Source organism: Cupressus sempervirens, chromosome 5 (assembly GCF_028749045.1).
Source record: "Cupressus sempervirens isolate cs-2001-9-10 chromosome 5, ASM2874904v1, whole genome shotgun sequence".
Taxonomy (NCBI): Eukaryota; Viridiplantae; Streptophyta; class Pinopsida; order Cupressales; family Cupressaceae; genus Cupressus; species Cupressus sempervirens.
Genome location: NC_143122.1, coordinates 501,265,643 through 501,287,842, shown reverse-complemented (window position 1 = coordinate 501,287,842; position 22,200 = coordinate 501,265,643). Strand labels below are relative to the sequence as shown.

Sequence of the window (22,200 nt, the reverse complement as noted above, 5' to 3'; positions counted from 1 at the left end):
AATTGCTAAATGAGATTTGAGGAATGGGGCACTATTCTAGTCCATTTGTTTGATCACCAGGTATGACCTCCAACTACCTTGACAAGGACATAGCGACTTCACAATAGAGTACACCACTGGACAGTCATGAGCTACTTGGACGAACATATAAAATATATATATATATAACTATCGTTATCAAAAATCCATGTTCAGAACCATTTATTTTGTTGTTTTGTGATGTCGTCTCTATTTTCTTTTATCACCTATATATATATATATAGGATACCACCATGATATTGAAGTAATATCTATAGTTCATACTTATTAATATATGTATATATACATACATGTGCATATATCAAGAGAATATGATGTTAAAATAAACCATATTTCTCCGAACTACACATGTATATAGATATACGTATTTTAATGGGTGTGACGTTAGATATAATAATAGCATGATGGAATCATTTAAAAGTTTTATATATATAAATGTTTTACAAAAGAAAATTTTTAATAATTCATACTTATTTCTCTTCATGAGAGGCAACCATGTACACTTAGCACCACCTTTTTTTTTTTATTCAGTAACTTGAAAAACGATGTTCTTGGAAATTGTCTTCTTGAGCAAGCGGACGATCAAGGCCGTAGCTCGCTTGAGCCAATGGAAGGATATATTATAGCACACCTAGCTTCAGACAATTTCATTCTCTCAAAACGAAATACTTCTTAATTCAGACCATTGGTTCTCCTCATAATCTCTTCTTTATTTTCAACAAGAGTCAGCTCTAAGCCGCGGTTGAAGCATCGATCATTCTGTCAAGTCGACTCCTGATCAAGTTATGTTTTGTGTCTATGCATCTGATTTTATGTTCTATGTCCATGATTGATTCTATGTTCTATGTGTATGCTCGATTAGTCTACCAATTTCAAATCTCTGGAATTTGTTAATTTCAAGGGAAGGCCGACATGCAAGGTCTATAAATTTCACTATGTTCTGCTTCCCTCTTTGTCTTATGTCTGTATTATTTACCTTTCCTTTTGTCACAAATTCTATATTAAGTGTGATACTGAAATTTAAGTCTAGCATGTTGCAAGGCCTGAATACAACATCACACAAGATTGGTGCTCGCAGTATACCCACCAATGGATAGGAATCCATGATTATCAAGATGATCTATATCAGAATGAAAATTACTTTCTTCAAGGACTCACCCCGGCTAGAATAGCCAATGAAATGGGGTGAAGAGGAAGGAATCCCTGCAAGGGGAAAGTAACAGAAATCAGAACTTCTATACATAAACAAGATTAGTTTTATAATGATTTCCAAAAGAACATCCAAGTAAGCTCATGTTTGTCCAATATGTACCCTGTTGTTAAGTCGAGCGATGGTGATTGGGTATTAGAAACTCATCTAAATCCTTGGCCAAGGTCGTTTAGAGGCATGTTTGCCTATTTTGATCACAAGATGTCGGTGGTGCCAGCTAATCACGCATGCCCGCCTATTACTGAGCAGACATTCTAAACACCGGTATGCTCGGATGGCTGGCCTATAGTGCCCCAAGCCTAACCCCAAGGTAGGGAGGGTCTTTCTTGTTAAACGATTGTGTGGGGATTTGTAAGGTCCGTGGTTGGGAGGTTAAGCCTATGTCAATGCTTCTTCTCTTACTAGAATGTCGAGGCTTGAACAACTTCAAATATTTTCAGTTAGAATCAGTATGTTTTTCTGGATTCTTTCTTGCAAGTTCATTTATTGCAATTATTGTATAATTCGTAGAATAGATTGAAATGATATAGATTCTCTTGAATTGTTATAGAAATCAGTTTAGTTAGTTATTTCAGTTTTCAAAGTTAATTCAATTACCTTCACATGAAACGGATTGTGAAGTGTAAGAGATGCTTACTTTGTTAATATGATTATATGTGTTACTTTTCCTAACTGTTTTACATTCTTTCGGTTATTTGTTCAAGTTACAAAATTTCAGAATTAAGTATCTATTTTCAGTCCAATATAATGATATGTTACATATATTATTGTTGTTAAACTTGATTTGGTATATTATTGTAAATATTTCCTATTCCTAAGGGCGAATATAATTAGATATCAAATAAATATAGTCTATTATAATTAAAGCAATATTAGTAAACAATCAGTAGGTCCCTATTATTAAAGCAATGATAAATAATAATATTCACAACCAAAATAATGTGAAGGGATCAAATTGTTCTAAGCTTTCCAAGCTCTAACTATTATCAAACTAATAGTTACTTATTTTATAAATATTGAGGGCGCATATTCTTGATGGGATGTGACCCTTCCCATGGGTCACGTCACCATATTAAAAGGGAGGACCCACGTCCAAATAGGCATCGAAAAGGTTGATAAAACAATTGTATTAAATGCAAATCAGAGGTTTTTGGCTTTCCTTAAACAATGAACTCCATAAAAGAATGAGTCATATGGTCAAAGCACAAGCATATAATGAGGGAGTCAGAAGAACATTGATCGCGTCGACAAAGCATTAGACATGGATATCCAAGGAAATAATGGGGAATCAATCAAATAGCAACACATCATCGAACTCCATTATTTATTGAATACCAAAGCAATGAGCAATATACAATCACAGGAAATAACGTGAGTTTGAAGGGATAGCAGCACATTCTAAGATTTAACAGTTAAGCAGGCATCGACCAACAAAAGCAAGCAACATGTGAGCAAAGTTTGACCAAAGTGTTGAGTTGGAAATCACCGTGTGGATAAGGTGAGATCCATTTTTGAAAACAAAGGGTGTATCAGTGACAAGTCCCCACCCATGCACATCAGCCCCTATTCTAACCATAATAAGTGAAAATATAACATGCCAATAATATCTTCATTTGTTACTTGCATTAAATATAGGTTTAAATCACATTAATGTTAAAGGCAAGGTAATTGATTATAAGATATAAATATATCTATCATGGAATATCATATGCATAAATGATATAAGTATAAATATAGGATATAATTTCTTATATAAAGTATTAAATAGATTTATAATTGTGAATCTTATATGAATTTATATATCTTGTAATGCAATAGGAGTAATATGGTTTAGCCACTTTTCTTGTTTTCTTACTATACTCCTAGGAGTTGATAGTTGGTGTTGTGTAGGGAGAGGCAGAGTAAAACCAGAGAGTATATTGGTTTCAAGTGTCCTACGACAAGTAAATCCACGCTCTCCTAGGAGGGGTCTAGTAAGGAAAATAAGGAATCAAAGTTAAAACATTATAATTACTAAAAGCATCATATTATATAGATATCATTACTTAAAACTATCTAAGTTATTTGTGTAGGAATGGATCTTAACTTTGATTATGGATAGCCTCCGAGTAAGGCTCATCACATCTTGCTAATTTGTTATATTTTATAGAAATTGCCTAAGGACATGTCCCCAAGATAAAATTGACTTATTGCGGGACAAGGATGTTTTGAGTATTGCAAGACAAGGATGTTCCGAGTAGAGCGAGGAGGGGATGAAATATTCCCTCACTGTCCCTTCAAATGCCACTTGCAAAAGAGGTCACCCCCAAGACAAACACTACACTACAAGAAACATCCTTTAGAGCATCTCCTTCTATAACATGCAGCTTGGGATGCCTTGTAATCCCAAGGACAGTCAAGGCATGCAGACATCCATTGAGCATCCTAGGAATGATAGTGTGACCCATGCCATTTTAGAAACCTTCAATTTTGAATCACAATCAAGCTTTATATATCTTCTTTCAAATTTATTTGTAAGTTTTTTTACTTTTTTTTGATAGGTAAGATTTTGATTTTTATTAATATTAAAAAGAGGAATTACAAATATTGCCATATGCAAAGCTTGGCCAAAGTCCTTACAAACTTATATATACCCAACCCCAAGGCCATACATATACGTTTGAACAAAAAAATCGGGCATTAACACCCTTCCATAAACACTAACCGCCCAAACCCACATAACCACCAAAAAGTAAACATTCAGGTGCCCAGTGAGCTGACACCGTCCACCTCCACCAGCCTCTTGTGGCTAATCTTTGAACCAATGAGCCGCCTCCTCCCATGTGAAGGTTGGAGTGGATCAATCATCTGGCACAAACCTCGGCCCTAGCTTCCCATGCGGAATGGCGTCTTGGCGACACTTGTTGCTACTTGCTCCCGCCTCTTCTATCAAGGAAACATCTACCCACATGCCTTTTACCATGGATTCTCCCCCTTCCTTTGATGCTTCCTCACAATCTGATGTCACAGGGATTGTCCTGGAGCTAACACACTCTTCCGCGGTGTTGCGTTCTTGAATCCACGCTTATCCTCAGCCGACACTCAAATCCTCACCTATAGGAAGTCCATTATCTTCCTCCATCCTTTTTCTGCCTTGGGGACATGCAAACCTGTTGGGCTTGTCGAAGACCACACAACCAGGGGTTGTAGAGAAGTCTCCCCACCTCCAATCAATCTCCACAGCTCTTGTCCCATCTCTAAGCCCACACCCAACATAGCGCGTTCCACAATCTCTTCCAACCCCTACAGCTATTGTGGGTAAACACAAGCTACCACGACCCAACATACTTCCTCCTTGGATTCGCCCACCATCAGTGCCAATGCCAGTGCCACGAAAAGTGAAGCCACATCCAGATTCGAGCATCACTTCCAGTAAGAGTCCAAGTAGTCCACACCATACATCTATTGTATGCCCTCCAAAAATTATGGATCATCAAACATGAAAATGTTCTTCAAACGCCGGATTGTAATCTTTCCTTCATAAGTTTGCATCTGGTTCTCTAATCCCAGTGCAAAATTTGCCTCCATTTCCGTCTCCCTTGTTTATAACTCTGTGAATTGTCCTGTCTTTCCTCCTTAAATTCACTTGCTTCGAACAGTCTGGAAGCAAGTTCACATCAGGGTGCCAATAAATTATTTCAAACTCTCACACGCGCTAGAGATTGTGATCTCATGAATGTCGTAATTTCATGAATGCCATCAAGGGGGTAAAATCATGATGAAAGTTGTGCTCCCTAAGTGATCAACAAGAACACTTTTTGGCCTCTTCATTGTAACTTCCTCTCTTTAATCTAATTTGAGAAGTCTAAGGTCTTCATATATTTCATTATGGATCCCCAAAGTTGTATTCGTGCCCATATTGGCCAACTTGTCCACCACCCTATTTGCTTCTCGGTAAACATGGGAAACCTTAAAATCTTCAAACTCCATTAACAAGCATCTTATCTACTGAATGTATTTGTTGAGTTGCCACGCTTCCAGCATCCCTTTCTTTATTCCATTAATGATTATCTCTAAGTCCCCTTCAAGATGGACTCTTCGAATACCCAATTTAGCCCCTAATACTATTGGCTCTTTTGTTGCAACATTATTCATGTCATCGCTCAATCGTTTGGCCACAAAAGCAAGGGTGTTGCCCTTATGATCTCTCGCTACACAACCACACCCACAGACCCCCGGATTTCCCCTAGCAGAACCGTCAAAGTTTATTTTAACCCATCCTTCCTCTGCTGGTGTCCAACATACCTTATCCCTTTTCAGATTAGGATAAGCTCTACCAAACCCATTAACAGGCCGTTATTTGTAAGTTTTTTAATGCTCATTAATATTTCCTAGAAAAGGTGAGAAAACAAAAAAGAAAATAAATAAGAACAAAGATATTCCACCTTTAATACCCATCCCATGTATTACCCAATCAAACCTCAATAACCTATACACTTGATGCAGGAGCATCCCTGGTTGGCTTGCAATCCTGTAGGATGGTGTGATTTGGCTTTAGAGTTTGGGAACTCGGTTGATACTGAGTTGGTTTGGTTGTTGTGTAAACTGAGTGACTCGGTCAATGAAGATGTTCGGCAAATCTTGGGGTGTTCAATAGATATTGGGAGCTCGGTTTGCACTAGGAGCTCATTAGTAGCATTTCCCAAGTCAGCTCGGTCATTGAAGGGAGCTCAGAAGATACTTGAAGCTCGACATACACTGTGGTGCTCGACAATGCTTAGGAATTTACAGATGCTCGGCTTGGTCTTTCTAATGCTCGGCTTGGTCTTGGTTCCTGTTGGTGTCGAGTTGTTTGTAAGCCAACTTTGGGTATTTAATTTGTGTTGTAGCCGACTTGTGGCTCAACATATATTTAATGTAAGGGATTTAATTCAATTTGTAATGAACTGGGCCGACTTGTGGCTTAGTTGGGTATAAGTAGGGGGGTTTGTGGAGTCTTTAGGCGTTATCATCTAGCTTGGAGAAGAGGATGAAGGGTAGATGAGAACTTTGAAGAGTTAGTAGCTGCGGCTTGAGAACCAAAGGATTGCATAGTGGACCTCAGGGTACAAGGGTGGATTCTTCTTGGTGTTCTTATCCAGTTGTGGTTCTGAACTAGTTGGGAATGGGTTGGTAAGTTGACTCTTGTTGGATCTCGCAAAACTGTTATTGTAATTGTTGTTTGTATTCGGCCCTAACCCAGAAGACCTTACAACCGGGCATATTGCATGTAATCAGTTATTTTATGAATAAAGAGTTGTGATTTGGTATCAGATCTTGCATTATTGTTGCTTGTTGTTGTGTTTCTGTTGTGTGATTATTTGTTGGGGGTTTGGACATCTCCTTTGGGGATTCTCCTGCCTTACACTATGTCAACACTGTCCTCTTACCCAGACTTAAATTCAAAAATAAAAAAATCTTATCAATAGCTGACTGATTTTATACTTCTTTTATAACTTGAACTTCAACCAGATATAAGAAATTAATAATCAATCAATTTATGTTTGACTTTCCTACCAATCCCTATATCTTGTTCACAAGTTACATACGCTGTAAATTTCTACTTTTACCAATTAAGCTCAACACATTTGATAATACTAGTAACAAAAATTTGGCAGCGACAAGGGTTGCCTTGGGGATTTAGTAGTTGAAAAGAGATTTAATAGTGTTGAAGTGAACAAGTTATATTACCTAACTACCCTGCCTCTTATGTCCTTCTCACACCTTCTTAATTACAATTAGTTGAGGCATTTCCTTTTACTATCTCAAAATATAAGATTTATACACATCATAATTTTATGTTGTCCTCTCTCTCTGCATATATATATATATATATATATATATATATATATATATATATATATATATATATATATATATATATATATATATATATACACATGTGTCTTTCATTGTAATCAGCATGTTTCCAACCTTCAATACAGTAGAATTTTTCTCTTTATTGGCTCTGGCTTGTGCTTTCATTGAAACTCCTTGATCTTGGGTGGCTATCTTCATAGTAGAATCTTGCACGATATTGGAGTATTCTATACTAGCTCTTACATAGTATTAAGCTTTTAGGACTGCTTCTTGTTACTCTTCAAGAATTTCACTTGCAAGTTGAATATACTCGTCTCTTGCATCAAAATGATGACCTAGAGAATTAAAAAACTTGAAAGAAATACTAATTTGGGGATTTTAGGTGCTCTTTGTGGCATAGGTCCATAGAGTTTCTTGAAGGTGGGACGGAGGCACAAGTTTCCAAGACTGGGGGACTAAAGGGCCTAAGTTTTGGGGACAGCAAGGAGGTGGCGAGGGGAGGCACAAATACATATAATTTAAAAATACTTATAAAAAGATGTGTAAGGAATGAGTATACAAATTGCAAATGAAACTTTGTCATCCTATGTAAAGTTTAAACAAATAAACATTAACAATGTGAGAATGATTGCATTGAAATTTAAACATTAACAATAATGGGAAGAGTTTTTGAACTTTGGCAACAAAATGAGAATAGCTGTAAGAATTGCAAACGAAACTTTGGAATACTAAGCGAAGTTTAAACTAATACACATCAAAAACATGGCAATGATTCCATTAACAATAACAGTGGTGGGTGGAGGTTTGGGTTTTTGGGTAGGGGCAGAGCCCCCAGAGAACTCAAGGGGTTGCATCCTTTGTATGATTCTAAGGGTAGAACCCCCGATGGGTGTGAGGGGTAGCACCACTCATGAGGCACAAAGGCAGCTCCCCTGGTGCATTCCCTGTCATGATATAGGGCAAGATCAAGGAGCAAAGCCCTTGCAGAAAGCATAATTAAAGCCACTAAAATCTCAGAAACCTTCATTATGAATGTCAATTTCATGAATTTTGTCACCTATTTTTATTTTTAGTTGGAGCTTCTAATTGAGGGCCACAAGAGAATCCTAGCCATCCCCAAAAACCTGGTGTCTTGGGAACACGGTCTTTTCTTTTGGTGGGGGCTGGCAGCCCCATAGTTTCCTGTTTTGTGGTTTTGTATTGCAAGTGCATTTAAGAGCTTGATGGAACAGATGTGAGAACACATTTGAGAAAGTTTAGGTTTCTTTTCATTTTGTTTAAATTGGATAAAGACCCAATTTGCAAAGGTTTGAAGTTGGGAGGTGCATGCAACATCCATAGGAGCCTATTAATGTTTTAGGATGAGTCTAATCTTGTCATTGTATTCAAAAGGCCGAAAAACCTTAGATCAATTGTCATTCATCAAAATTGGAGAACTTCGCTTGGAGCTCTCAACCCCCCTCCCCATTTATACAAACCATATAACATTTTGTCCAAATATTCATTGGTGCAGTAAAAATCAAGCAAGCATCAACACAACACTATTTGTATAGGATGTATATTCTATTTTTCTTTAATTAATTCTTACAATTATCAGAAACAAAACAAATTTTGACAATGAAAATAACCCTACCCACAAAATACCCTATGTGCGCAGATGATTGGCGAACCCCCAAACATACCAACATTGACTAATTAGGAATTCCCCACTAACTCACAGCATTCAAAGCCTAACAATGTGTTGTATTGTAAACAAACTTCCCATTGCAAATGGGGATCCCTCTTTTGTTTCTTATTTCTAACTTAGTGTTTAGCATAGGTATCTTAAGCTTGGAAACATTTTTTGGGTTTCTTAGTCTCCTAGTTCTTAGGGAATGGATGAGTCAAGTAAAGAACTCCTAGGTGGTGATGTTGAATAAAGAAATTTCCCAAGGGATTGAATCCCAATTGCAAAATCCGCATTCGAGTAGAATTTCCTTTAGGCAATCCACCTCTAGCTCAAGCTTTGCCTTCAATCCTTGCATAAGCTAAGATGATGATGTATGAAATTTGTGAAATGACCATGTGAAAAAATGATAGTTGAAATATGTGGAAAAAATAAAAAATAAGAAGTGAAAGGAAATTGCAAGATTAAAAAGGAAATAAGGAAATTTTTTTAAAATCCTTAGATAAAATTTGAAATTGCGTTTTTGCAAGAAAATCCAAGGTTTCCCTTCAAAAATCCATGACTAGAGTGACTTTCCCCTTAAAATTCCATGAGGTCAAATTTGCAGTCGTTTATCCTTGACAACCTCAATTTCACTCATCAATACTGAGGTTAGGCAAATTTCCATTCACAATTCCTTGTCCAATTTGATTTTCCACTACAAACTCGAAGACTTGATCAAATTTCCACTTCAAGGCCCTGGTAAAGATCAAGTTTCCACCTTGAAATCTTTGGCTAAGAGAAAATTCCCCTTCAAAATCTATAATGAGATCAAAATTTTGCCGAAGAGAGAAAATAAAATTACAAGGCGAGAAAAAAGGTAAGTAAAAAATAAACTAAATATTTAATTGAGATATGAATTTCAAATTGTTGTCTCGAGGCAAAATTCCACTTAAAATCCCATGACTTGATTGAATTTGCACCCATTTATCCATAACAACGTCAGGTTTCCCCTTCCAATTTCACAAGGAGGTCAAATTTCCACTCACCTATCCATGACAAGGTTGATCTTCCACTCACATGTCCACAACCCCATTGATTTTCCACCTTCTTTCCATAAAATCATTGATTTTTGTGCCTAATTGTCCATGAACACCTCCATTTTCTACTTCATTTTCCACATCTACCTCTCTTTTCCACCCGAAATTCAATGGTCAAGTCAAATTTGCCCTTGAGTTTGAATAAAGTTTTAAAAATGCAAAAAATAACAATAATAAAAAGGGGGCAACTTGTAAAGTTACAAGTTTGAAATTAGAGTAAATGCTAAGGTTGGACTTCTAACTAATAATAAGTGTGAATTCAAACCTTGAGCACTATGAATAAAATGGATTATGATATATCTTTTCAACATAATCATATAATAATACAATGCAAATCTAAGGCAGACTCGGGCAGATAGGTGTGAGATTCAGACTTGAAGGTGAGTTCTTAAAGACATTGAAAGGCGAAATTGAATCAAAGTGAAGGCAAGAGACATCAAATTATTTAGCTAAGGAAGTGGAATTGGATCTAAATTGAAGCGAATTGTTAGCAGACACTAGCAAAGATAATCTGACTTACAGCAAGAAGGTGCAAATTAGTCCAAGAAAATCAGATTTCAAGTTAGGTGAGTGAAAAGAGCAGGAAATCTATGATCAACAATCGAGATACTAATGAATTGATATTGATAGGTTATCTCTTGAAGAAAATGCTAATGATTCACATTCAGATCTGAGCGATTCATTTGCCCATTTCAAGCATTTTCCAGATATTCCAAGTGTTGAGATGTCATTTCCACACTTTAGAAGGATTAGCAAGTCATTTGTGTACCACTTTTTGGTGATACATTAAAAGTCCAATTGAATTAGTCACTTAGGATAGAGTTTGTTTCACAATTTTTTGAAAATTGATCATCAAGAATGTTCTTTTAAACTTCTTTATAATAAATTAGGAAAGCAAAGTTGAACTTTCATGTGATTATCATAATCTCCTTGCATTTTCACTTGATATTTCATTTGCTAGCATAATCCAAGGCATTTTCTTTCTTTCTCAGGTTCATTGCATGGCATGAAGGAATCAAAATGTCTAAGTATGCAAAGAGGATTACCCTATGATCAAGCTTGAACAAGGGAAGATGGAAACAAGACACACACCTTAAGAATCAAGATAAAGGAAAAGGATTGCTCTACAAATGCACAATCTTGGATTTCCCTTTGAAATCCAAGATTAAGATGAAGGACTCAATTATTACAAGAAGGAAATTCAAGATAACATTCAATGAAGATTTCCCAAAATCGGACTCAACAAGGCTGACTTGACTTGTGACTCAGCTACAACTCGACAACTACTCAGTAATGACTCAGCATCATGAAAAAACTTTTGAAATTATATACTTTTGCAATTATTATCATATTCCATGATTCGGGCCCAGTCATGTGAATGAAGTGGGGTGAGAAAGAAAGTAACTATATGGAAAAGGTGGAGAATCCCTTTGGGCAAGTTTGGGGGTGGAAGAATGTGCAGGACCTAGACTAATCTGATCCTCACAAACAGGCTTTGATCAACCTCTTCAAAAATAGACCTGATGGAGCCCAAAAAGTTCAAAATTTTAGGCATCCATTTGAGCATATTTTATGAGTATCAGTGTCCATGATTAAAAGTATGAAGATATATATTCTTGTTACCTACTGATGTTAAAGACTTAAGAGAGAATTCAAAATATTGTGAGCCGAGAATGAGCATGTGAATGCAGTCCATTTCAGCAATGCATTTGAAGATGATGATGATTATGTCTACATGCTGATGGAGTTATGAAAAGATGAAGAGCTCCTTGGTCAAATACTGAAAGTCAAAAGGATATAGTCGCTAAAAAGCATCAGATTAATGTTATAGGATTATAGGACCACGTGAAAAACAATAATTGTATCACTGCTGAAGCCATATTGATATCAGACATCATTACATTTATAATAAGGATCAGATCAAGAATGTGTTCACAAAGATAGAACTAACAGTCTAGAAAACCAGAGGATGCCTGAGAAAGTCATTTTGACGGATGTCTCACTATATATACCAGAAATGAAAATATGCTACCATCTGCTTCAGTATTCTTTCAGTATTCAGTATTGAAGAATCTACTTTGCTACATACACTTTGCTTATTCTAAAGGAGAGTAAGGGACATTAGGGCCATGGAATGTCCTATTCTACAGAAGCACACATAGCCAAAGGAAGATCCTACTATACCACATAACATAGACACATGTGTTGGCCAATTGAAGAGTATGCTACAGCAATCCATGCAGTTACTATATTGTGTCATGTGTCTGTTATACTGACTGGCACTGCTGCTACAGTAACGAAGCATTAATGAATTTAAGTTCCACAGACCAACATAAAGCAACTATCAAGAACTGGATATGGTGTTCAATAATAAAACTGAATACATACCATCACACTTGTGCTCATGTTTAATATGGTTATTCAGTTATGGAGATAACAGTAAAGTCAATAATCAATTAAAATTAAAGTTATTGACTCTCCAGTTTTAGTTGTCTATGTCCAGAATAATTTTCAGTGGATATACTAGTAATTGGATGATTGTTCTTAGGATATAAATGCCCGGGAGTATTTAAAGGATTCAAACAGTTTGACAAGCTATATATATAGAACAGGTTAAGTAACGATGAATGGGCATTCTGTGGATTGAGGGACAGTTTGCTCTTGGACCATAGGAGCATATCACCCTCAATCAAAAGCATTAATGCAACCCATACTGTAATCTTGGGACTGTCAAACGGGAGGAGTGAACAGAAAGACATAACAAGGAAGCCGTGGACTCCTAATCAAGAAATAGAAGGAATAATGATACAGGAGCCGCTGGAGCAAGGAGTTAAGGAACTTTAATTAATTTTTAATATCTAATGTCATGCCATATTTGTTGCAGGTCTGGAGATATATGCCGGAAGGTGGAGATGATGGAAAGTTATTACAAGTGTCCTTCAGTAACATATGCTGCTAAACAATATTTATGAAGGCCGGATGCTTGTTACGAGTGCATCTGTAGGAGCAGCATCTTCAGGATGAAGCCTGACAATTAAATATGAGGCAGAACCTGTGAAATCGTGTGGAGATTAATACGCGTGATGATCGAATGATCTGGTGAAGGCAGAGGAGCTTCATGGTATTGGCAATGTCTGCTCACATGGTGAAGTCCACGGTCGAGGCTTCACTTGATACCACCAACAACGATGCATACTTTGTTCATATGTTCCAAATAAATGCAACATGCAGGAGCAGATATACAAATGTACAGGATTATGAAGTTGGCAAGCTTGCAGATTTTGCAGGACTGGAAACCAAAGTGCTTCACCTTCTTCGTATATGGAAGATATCACAATTAATGGAGGAGCCAGGTACGAATTGATATCTTGAGTAAACGATGAGACAGATTCTCGGTTGGAACCACGCAAGGATATAGAACACAAAATTTCCTCTGTTCGGAGGTTGCAATATAGATTTGTCATTAGTTTATCAAATAATTTTGGAATATCCATTATACTTTCCAAGCCGCCTCTTTTAAATTAATTATTATAATTTGTTTTGGATTTGTTATAAAAGTGGTTGTAATTAGGTGTTGTGAAGGGGTGTGCCCCTTCATTTCACACCTTTTTATTGTTTATAAATATGTAATACAAATGGAGAATAAGGGTCAATTCATATTTATTCTAAAAAATTTACATATTATGATGCACCTATGATGTATTATATTCTCTGATTACGAAGAAATGAATTATTGAACAAAGCCTGTGGATTGAATTACCAAGCAAATTTATATGCAATCCGGATAAATTCGCAATAGATTGATCATCTGTAAGGAGCATATTTATTGTGATTTTATTTCTGGCATTATTATTTATTTTAAATTTTGGAGTTTTAAATTATTATTAAGTTGTGTCCTTTATAAATATTTTATGTATTTTCTATAAATATTTGAATGTTCCGATAAGTGGACTGGGTCATTATTGCATTTTAAACTTGATAAAAATAGATATTGTGAAATATTTAATTGTTTCCATATTTATATCTAGTTTGTCTCCATATCACAGGAGTTGAAGCACATCCTAGACTGGTTTAAAATTGCATTCATATAATTGATTCGTTGCGTCTAAATTGTTAAAATTATTTATAGTTTAAATACATTGAATTTTATAAAGTTGTACATTTCAACTAATAATATTGACTCTGATTGCCCATTTAATTAAGCACTAGTCTTTATATTGCTCTTGATCCATCATCCATATGCTGGCAACTGTTTCATTTCTTTCCTTCGAGGAATTAATATATTCATTTGTTGCATTAATCTATAATTACTCTTTATTTAAAACATTATTACATTTATACAATCATTCACTTTTATTCTTAACTCATAATTTGCAAATTTGAAGTTTTCCATAATTATTGTTGTTAGGAATACTTTCAATATATTCGCGTTCTAATCAATCTGCTATAAGCGTCTTGGATTTAAGGTTGTTGTCCAGGATCAAGTATACCCACCTTGGTTTTGCAAAGCCAGAAGTGCAGGGAACTTGGACCGCATTGTTCAGTTCCATACAATCATTCACTTTTATTCTTAACTCGTAATTTGCAAATTTGAAGTTTTCTATAATTATTGCTGTTGGGAAAACTTTCAATATATTCGCGTTCTAATCAATCTGCTATAAGCGTCTTGGATTTAAGGTTGTTGTCCAAGATCAAGTATACCCGCCTTGGTTTTGCAGAGCCAGAAGTGTAGGGAACTCAGATCGCATTGTTCAATTCCATCAAGTCAGCCTTAATCGGTTGGATATCCCAGCATCGAGCAGACAAGGCTCGTAGGATTCTAATCTATGGGTTTGGGAACCAACAAGACCAATGGTAAGAACTAATAAGGATAAACTATATGGTGTGCAGCTAAAAGTGGCATGTATTCAGTAAAGATAGGATATCACATTATGTCTTGATGCTTGCAAGAGGAAAATTGGCTTGTAGAATTGTTTTGGGGAAAAGAATGTCTGCCCAAAGCTGGGTCCTTTGCATGGTTGGCTTCAAGGCGAAGGATTCTTACTGATGATAGGAGACGTAAGTTTGGGTTTATTGGCGCATCGAGATGTTGTATGTGTGAAGAGGAGGAAGAGTCAGCATACTGCCTGTTGCTGAATTCTAAAGTTGCTATGGAAGTTTGGAGGATGACCAAGGAAAGTTAGGATGGCATGGGCCTTCATCGCCCACTTTAAAAGACTTGTTTTACTATTGGCCTACCAAAATGCCACGCTCTATTTTTTCTTTCTTATGGAGAATTTGCCCCTCTATCAGAGTGTAGGAACTGTGGAAGGAGCACAATGGACACATTTTTTAAGATTGTAAGGAACCTATAGATAGAATTCTAGTTAGGGTAAACCTAGCAATAGAGGAAGTGGTAAATGATACAACACGTTGTTCACCTACGAAAGTTCCCTTTACTAAGTGGGACCAGTGGTGTCAAACACAATGGGCAAGCTTAAGATTTAGAAGAGTGGATAGGTGTTCCCTTGGAATGAAGAAGATGGATAGATCGAATGTCAGGTGGGAAAAACAAATAGATGATTGGATCAAGGTTAATTTTGATGGTACAGCTGTAAGAGAGGGAGGGCCTCAAGTTTAGGGGTGATTTACAGAGATCAATGGGGCAACACACTGGCTATGGTAGCTATGAAATTACCAGAAGGTCCAAACAATGTGGCAGAGGGGAGAGCTGCTCCGATTGGGATTCAAACGGCCATTCAGCTAGGCTTCAAATCTATCCACTTAGAAGGGGATTCCTTCATCATTATTAGGGCTATTCAAAAGCAAGGGATTGAAGCTGGCATCTCCAACCAATTATTATTATTGCTATCCTGGAGTCTCTGACTAAATTGGATGGTTTTGAAATTTCTCATATATGTAGAGAAGGAAATCAAGATGCTGACAGACTCTCGAAATGAGCTTCATCCTTTCAACATGTAGATGAATTCAAGCTTGAAGATTTTAGGTACATGAAGATTCATAACTTTGCTTGTAATTATGATTGAATGCTTGCACGATAAATCTTTGGGAGAGGTTTGGATTTGATGAAGCAAGGTGGTTTTTAGTAAAGGTTGTTGACATGATGTTTCAATTGGGTTTTAAACAAGCTGGGGATGACACGCTCATATAATGATTATTGGGTGATTAATTGTTGTTGTACATTCAGAATTCACATGAGCGACAAGTCACATAGATGTGGTGGCGCATTTGGAGACTTTGGGTTAGATTTATTGCATGCAATCGAAGGATGGAAATGGTCTTGTCAAAAGCATCAAATGCATTATGTAGAGGACATGCATTTATGCTCTATATACAGCGCGACCTTTAAATTAAGGAGATTGGGGCTATAATTTGAATTGTCTAAGTTGCTCGATATTTTTAGAGTGTGTTGACTTGAATTATGGAGGCAAATTTCTCAGTGCAAATTCGCCACCAGAAGAAATGCTTCCTTGGCCCAGTGAAACAAGAGAGAATGGCGGCTCTCATCAAGCCCAAGTCTCAGTGCATGGTCAACATTCTCTTGGATCTTTTGGGTGAGAAATTGCGGAATCACTAGCATTGGCAACTGCAAATTGATATTATGTCCATGATTGTCACATGGGGTTCAGAGTTAGGCGAGGAAACGGAAACGGTGAGATGGGTGGCTGAGACCCTGATCGAAGAAGACATGTTATTGGGTCTGAATTCAATCCTAGAATGGGCATGGCCTGGAATAGGCACAAACATCTCGAAGTGCTTCGTTGATGAGCAGGATGCTAGTACTTCCGACATCATCCCATTTATAAGGTGGACTAGCAAAAATGCAGACATGGAAGAGTATTTGGACTGCCATTGGAAGGCATGGTTGAGGCTGAAATTTGAAATCCTCAAATGGGAAGGTGTGGTGGAGCATTTCTCAGCAATGATTCCAAAAAGAGCCCGCAACCTGATGAAACAATAGGGCTAGAGTGGCCTTCAATTGTTGAAGAAGAGGCAGAATCTGGGTGCAATTTTTTCTTTTATGGGGCATGTCGCTATGACAGTAGTGGACATTTTGGAGGGACTGGACATAGCGCCAAATCCGCCAATATTGAGGTGAGTGGAACCTTTTGAGTGGAATTTTTTTTGTGTGAAGAGAGTCCAGCCGCTGGTAATGATGAAGATGATGTGAATTCTATGGGGATGCTAGATAGTTTCCAAGAGCTAAGGATCGGGCTAAGGAATGAGCACAGGCAAGTTTAATTCATGAATCTGCAGGGTCTCGATGATCGCTGATTCTGGTAGCATTTTGTCAGATATTGTAATATGTTGATGTTCATATATAATGAAAAGCATCAAGTTACATGTGTTGTAAAGGCTATGAAAAGGATAAGTCTATTGTGTTGCTTCATGTGTTTAGGAGTCTAGCTGGAGTTGCTAGTAGGTGAGGAGTATAGGTGGTTAATAGGGATGTTTTTCTTTAAAAGAAACTATGATGTAATTCTACTTTGATAATTAACAAAAAAATCATATTACCAACCAAAAACAAAAAAGTTCATGATCAGTTATAGTATCAAAGCTTTATAATTGATCAGACAGTGGTGCTCTCTAGCTAGTCCCTTGACCAAAACGAACCATGTAATCTTGACCCCCTGCTTTAGCCATTAAGCTAGTGAACCAGATGGATTCACTCCATGGACACCCGTTCCTCTATAATTAGATCATATAGATAGATTCACAAACTAGAAACAAGCATTCACTCAACTAACCTTGCCCTCACTAAACTATTGTCAACACAACAAAGATAGACAATGGCTAAGGACTAAAGGCACCAAGCAAGCAACTATATGACGCAAAAGGGATCGGCCAACAACAATACCCAATCTCATCCCATCACATAGTCGCCCATGTTTGTAAAACCAATTTGGCCTTTTGCCCTAGTCAATCACTAGTTTTCTTTTCTAAAACAGTTCCACAAAATCTCCCAAGCTAAAGGCAAATCATTTTAGTTACATTTCAGAAGTGTTACTTTTGTCTCCAACTTTGTAGATAGAGATGGCTAAATTTTGATATCATTGCTTGGGGAACCCCTGACTTAGTGAAAAGTTGATTAGGGCCTGAATATGAGAAGCATGAAGGCACAAACCAATATTGAATTTTTTTTAATGGATAACTTTCAATATACATTTTCTTTCCTTCAGCAAGTTTCTTTATTCCATATTTAGTGTCGTCTTCAAAGAGAAGATCCATTCATCAAGAGTGGTATATTCTTAATCATTAATGTTCATTAAAACTAGATAAACTGTTTAAGATAGCTATTGCAGAAATTTACATGAATCTGAAGGTCGACTGTAGCTTCCTGTACAAGATTTGTTTCAAAGTTTTCTTGATACTTGTTAGCAAATAGTTGATTTTTTTAATTTTAGATAATTTCTTGCATTCTTTCATCTTCTGTTCATTGTCATTGTCATTGCAAAGCTATGTTTTATCTAGCAAAATTTCCAATCAAAGACAATAGATCTGTTAGTTTCATGATGATTATGATTAAGGGAAATTTTACAAGAAAGCTTGTAGAGGTGAAGGTATTGTATAGATCAGTAATGACAAAGCAATAAGGAATGTGATAAGTATTTTGGAAAGTTGTGGTTCCTTTGTATGAACAGCATCTTCATAGATTTTATGTTGAGCGTGGATTTGCCTTTACAAATTATGTTTGCTTTCAATGTTAGGAAGACAGGTTTATGATACAAATGAAGTTCATGATCAGTTCTAGTGTCAAAGCTTTCAATTTGGTTGATTCAATAAATTAAGGATGACATGACAAATGATGTAGCTCACATTTCCCTCAATGTACAAAAACAGTGTTGGTAATACTTGAAACCAATGCAAATGATTTGCTTAATTAGTAGTTGGCCAAACATGTTCTCAAATCTAGAAATATGTCCAGTTTGTATCTTCAATGTCATAGCGGATAGAACTCCAATAATTTTGCACCTTTGTGTTTGATTTGGCCAATAATTCTGCCAAGCTTTCCAAAAGGAAATGCTTATCTATTTTTTTATTCTTTGTACAAAGAAATGTTGCTATGAATTGTTAAGAGCCAAGCAAAAGATGGTGAGAAATATTGAGCTGTCTTTATCTTTCCATTCAAACCACATAAATTGGCAAATGAGATTGCCTACTATCTGTTTACAAGAATTCTTCAAATCAATATACAACTGCCACGAACCCACTACCTCCATATCTTATACCCCACAAAGAAAGTAATTCAGTCCCATCCATATTTGAGAGTTGAATATTATCTTTCTCCAAAGTTCTGATGATTATGCACTCAACTTAGTCAAGAATCCAATGCTACAATCCTCAATTTTAGTTCACAGAGATTTATTGTCTAGGATAACAACTTCCATATTTCTGATTAAGACAACTTTACTATCATTTCTTGATTCTTCCTTTATTATAATAATAATATGTGATTCTACAATATTAAATCTTTGTTACTAAAAGTCGGTGTTCCCTTTGATTTGGGAGAGTTTAAGGAGGCTAGGTTGTCAAGCAATTGAAGCCACCTTAATATGCACCAAACTTTTATGGTTTCTCGTCTATAAGACTATACCTAATTTGCCAGCTTCTAGATTTCTTATGTGTTGAGTCCCAAGATTGACCAGAGTTTCACCTTTACAATCTTCTTCCTCTTTTTTTTCACCCCCACTGTGATCAGGTTTAATGCTCCCTTTGATCATTCTTGTTTCAATATGAAATTTGTTGATTTCATCTTATATAAGAATCTGTTCAAAAATATTTTCTAATCAATTGTGAACCACTAGTTCAATCTCAAAAATTTATATTGTTGTTACATGTCAGATCTAGATTGGAAGAAAGAGATTCTAAATAATCAAGTCAATGTTTAAGCGCTCCACTGTTTTGAAGTGAGATTGCATATGATCAGCTTAGATTATCAAGCGCATTATTTCATGATCACTCCTTGGGAACTTGGAATAATTGTTATACTCTACAGATTGCATTGAATATTTGGATTTATTTGCTCCTCTTCAACATTCTTTAGTCAATTCCAAAAAAATGTCATCTATTGGGTTACCCAGTTAATCGAAGTTGATTGCTAATGGCAAGCCTATTATAAACCCTATTTTATGCTCCCCTATCTTGTATCTTTACAAAACATTTTGTAGGATAGCTTTGGTAGTTCTTTTTGGCATGTCTGCTCGGAAGCTCCATGCACACAGTTTGGATTTCAAAGGATCAGATGATAGAGAACTCGTTAAGAAAATTATAACAAGCATAAACACAGAAAATGAACAGACATCTTGATAATCCAATCTGTTTTACTTCTTGAGATCCTCCTGATAAGGTAATCTTACCTCCACATTATATTTATTTGAGAATATACCAGTAGGCTCTTTGATTCTATCACAAAAATGAACAGAACGTGTTCGAAAATAGCTTCCTTAATTTGTCCTTTGAATGTTGAGGCAGGAAATGCAGATTGTCAATTGTTAGGTTATTTTGGGGAAGTAAGATATATCAGAAGAACCAAGCTAACTCAACCAGTATTGTTCTCTGTGTTGGTAAGAGGCATTGAAGAAAGAAAAAGGACCAAACAAACTCAGCCACTATTAAAAAATATCTGCTTGGTAGGGCAAAGTTGGTGAGTAGCCCATCAAATTGCTAGATATTCTCTATGTTCTACCTTATTCTATCTATTGTAGTTCTAACAGTTAAGGGTGTACTTCTATTGATCAATCAACCTTCAGCGCATTACTATGAGAACAAATTATGACCTTCATGATTACCTCAGCCATTATCAAGCATTCTTACATGGGAATGTTTTAGGTCGTTCAACAACCTAGCCCATATGCTTGGCGATATTTTAGAATGAATTTCAGACAGCTATATCTTTCGATTCTTGAAACCACACGAGTAAGCAATCTTACACAACAAAAAATCATTATTCTTTGCCTGTAATGCTTATAAGATTTTATTTTCTAATTCCTGTAGTAAGTTTAAATGTGAAAGGATGAAGATATAAAATCTTGCATTTGAGAAACATTATCATCTGTTTAGGGAGACAAATGACTGTTGGAAGGAATCTTCGTTGACACATATTGGCATTGAAGTCTGGAGATAGCAGACAAAGGGGTCAAAGGTGGGGACCCTAAAAGGAAAACAATTAAATAAAATCTGAAACTTGATTCAAAAATATATACCCAAATTACTCTACAGCTCTACAATCTCACTAATATGGACTGCAGAAATCTAGTAATCCGAAAGATGCAGGAGTATAGTTTGGCGCACCTATCAAATTTATAACCATGAAGCAAAGTCTCTGCAAGAATTGTTTTGGTAGATGTAGCAAGACATCCAAAAAAGGCTGCACAGAAACCAAAAATATTAAAACTGAGCTCTGTAACAGAAGTGAGAAGAATTCCACCCACTATGGGGACCAACGACCACCATATGCGTTGATCAAAGCTTTTTCTCCACACCAGCCATTGAAGAAATACTGCCAAAACAAGCAATGTAATGCGATCTACAAGTTAGGTAATTTGTAGGTAACAATAATTGGCAAGGCAAGAAGATGTTGAAGCATGCAAACCTGTGGTGGCGGGAGTGAATGATTTGATAGTTTGCATGAAGGAGACAGGTATGTAACGTAGGCTGACATTCCCCAGGACTATGTTTATGCAAAACACAAATGACATGGGGAAGATCCTAGTCCAGCGATCGTGTCCATTCACTTGGATCAGGGGCTTTGCCTTCAACACTCTGATGGCTATGCCAGAACCAACTGCTGAGCATATGAAGTGCACACACGAAACTGACAGTGGAAATGTGAAATCCAGCTTCTGAAAGATCCACTTGTTCATCACTATCACAGCCACATTGAAGCACCACCACTGCGCCACAGCCAACGCTGCCCTCCACTCCTCCATTTTGTTTATCCTACACAAACAATGCCTGATTTCTATTCCTACCCTCTAACCCCCTACTTCCCCCTCTATTCGTATGGCATTTTTCCCAATCCCCGCCTCCTGCTGTGCTCGAGATTCTTCGATTGCGCCAAACCCTGAAATTCTGAATTGTACTGGGCCTTGTTTAGCTTCTTATCAGCAGCCCAAAGGCATGTTCGGCTCCATCCTCTGCTTCCAAACTCGTGGGTCACGCCAATCTTGCATCTACAATTTCGCTTGGAAGGACATGTGACATGCACAAAACCATCCGAATCTGAACCCAAATTGTTAGGCTTTATTCGACAAAATACCCTCGTATAGTAAGCTTTGACTTGTAAACGACCGTCTTTTGTATTCACCATTTTCAGAGGACATGGTCTTCTTTGAATTTGGCAAAGGTGCCTTCCGAGCCTAATTTTG

At 36.7% G+C, this 22,200-nt stretch overlaps 1 protein-coding gene across 1 annotated transcript in view; it reads right to left on the bottom strand.

Annotated features, from left to right (window-relative positions):
- LOC149556910 (UDP-galactose transporter 1-like) overlaps nt 1-21,906 on the bottom strand; it is a 66,712-nt gene extending 44,806 nt beyond the window's left edge. The window contains exons 1-2 of the mRNA XM_089831542.1: nt 21,426-21,906; nt 21,125-21,332 (exon numbers count right to left, since the gene is read on the bottom strand). Of these exons, the coding sequence (XP_089687668.1) occupies nt 21,125-21,332; nt 21,426-21,762 (545 nt within the window). The 5' untranslated portion in view covers nt 21,763-21,906. The remainder of the gene's footprint in view (nt 1-21,124; nt 21,333-21,425) is intronic.
- Nucleotides 21,907-22,200: the final 294 nt, after the last annotated feature.